Source organism: Sinocyclocheilus rhinocerous, unplaced genomic scaffold (assembly GCF_001515625.1).
Source record: "Sinocyclocheilus rhinocerous isolate Xijiao unplaced genomic scaffold, SAMN03320098_v1.1 C36854479, whole genome shotgun sequence".
Classification (NCBI taxonomy): Eukaryota; Metazoa; Chordata; class Actinopteri; order Cypriniformes; family Cyprinidae; genus Sinocyclocheilus; species Sinocyclocheilus rhinocerous.
In genome coordinates this window covers 1-1,998 of record NW_015786456.1, presented here as the reverse complement: position 1 = coordinate 1,998, position 1,998 = coordinate 1, and the positions used below count along the sequence as shown (strand labels likewise).

General features: G+C 35.0%; 1 protein-coding gene across 1 annotated transcript; it reads right to left on the bottom strand.

The window, feature by feature from the left end:
- Nucleotides 1-243: 243 nt before the first annotated feature.
- LOC107736646 (pejvakin-like) lies at nt 244-1,420 on the bottom strand (the record flags this gene model as incomplete). Its single annotated transcript, XM_016548022.1, has 3 exons — nt 993-1,420; nt 689-863; nt 244-439 (listed from the first exon to the last, which is right to left on the bottom strand). Coding segments are annotated over exons 1-3 (428 nt in total), but the record flags the coding sequence as incomplete, so codon positions are not given.
- Nucleotides 1,421-1,998: the final 578 nt, after the last annotated feature.

Genomic DNA, 1,998 nt, shown 5'->3' with positions numbered 1-1,998 from the left:
AATATGCAAAGTTTCCTGAATGAATATTGGTTGAGTGAATGGTTCTAGCTCTTTCATAAATAAAGTCACTTGTCGCCACCTACTGGCCTAACAATGTAACCTGTCTGTGCAAAAGTGGAGTGATATAAACAGTGAACATTCCTATAGCTGCTGGTCCAAATACCAGCTCTCAGACAATTTTGAGGGCTGGAACTAACTGTTGTATATATAAAAATATGCACACAGTGTTTTTTTGTTTTTTACCTTGCATTGAGTTCTCTCAGTAATGTTGGAACCTCCACCTCATGCTTGGTCACAATTCCAAATGAGGCCTTTACTGCCACAGAATCTGAACCACTCACATTTACTCCCACCTCATGGATCAGATGGTTGCCCAAACGCCCATTAAGGGCAACATCAGACTTGTCCTCATAGTTCAGGAGCTGATATGAGGAGACCCCTGTCAAAAATAGTGAAGGTGACACTCCTCTGATACCACTTGCAGTATGCACGTCATGCAAAAAACACCTTCACTCATAACAAAAACTACTGTATACATAAAATTAAGTGTTTTATGCATTGTGTAAGTAAAATTACACAAACACGCACATAAAATTCAACATGGATGTTTGATTGAATGTTTACATGACTTGTTCATCTATACTCATCTAGCTATTTTATATCAAATTATTAAATATTTCTAACTCACCTGCTGTGATCTCTTTCTCTCCCACAAGTATGTCTTTCAGCGAGAAAGGGGTTGTGGCATATTTGGTCTTCTTCCAGAAATGTCGTCTCCTTTTCCTCGTCACCAGACTTAGGGGTTGATATCGGTCCGCTTCACTTAGACTGGGCACAGGGACTAGGCGTCCAGTGTTCCCCACCTGCTTCACAAAGTTTTTAGTTGCAGCCGCAAACATGACTGTAGTTCACCGAAGCTTGAGCATATCGTTACTGTGTATGTTCATTCAGATTAGTTTGAATTTGAGTTAGTTCTGGCTGTGGCAACATACCTGTTCGAGGCTAAATGAGAAGCAGAGGTGCTGCTTGGGTTTGTCCAACCAGATCATCAATAATAAAGTGGCTGTAAGCTGATCAGGGTGTTCTCTGCCATATGTGTAGTGTCTTACCGAGTTCAAATAATAGGCCTGACACCATCACATCTGTTATAAGTAACTCCCTCTAAATTAGAACATACATTGTAGTTAAGTTTAAAGTGAGTATAATTATCTTGTTAATGCTTGTTCAGTATTGTTTCATTTTATTTTGTAAACAGAATATAATTAGCTTGATTGTTCTGTAATTACCTAGTTTACATTACTTGTAATGAGGTTTTTAATGTATACAGCATTGCAGATCTGATAACCTTTTTGTATAGCATGATAAGGTCAAACCAGTTTACATGAGCCATATTTGTGATATTATATGACCAACAGTTTATTTTATTGGTAACACTTTAAAATAAGGTCCCATTTGTTAACAGTAGTTAATATGAACTAACAATTAAAAATAGTATTTTTTAAAATCGTAGTTCATGTTAATTAAAATATTTACAAATGCATTATTAAAATCCAAAGTTGTATCTGTTAATATTATTTAATGGACCTAAGCTAAAATGAACTAACAACGAACAGTTGTATTTTCATGAACTAATGTTAAAAAGATTAAGTTAATGTTAAGTAATGGGACCTTTCTATAAAGTGTTACCATTTTAGTTTAGTTTAGTTTAGTTTCTTTGTGTTTAGTAATTTTTATTTTTTTAAGTTTTGTTTTAGTTTTTAGTTATTTCTTGTTATATATTGACCAGTGCTGCGTTTCTCAAAAGCATCATAAGCTAAGTTGAGAGACCATTGGTGGCAATAATTCTATGATCTACTTAGGCTTACAATGCTTTTGGGAAATGCAGCCCAGATCAACTTCAGCCAGAGAAATAATAAATTATTCAAAGTAGAATCAACATATGCAAGAGATAAATCATGTTTTACCAGAATAGCATCTGAAGAATAACAACTTCTGCTT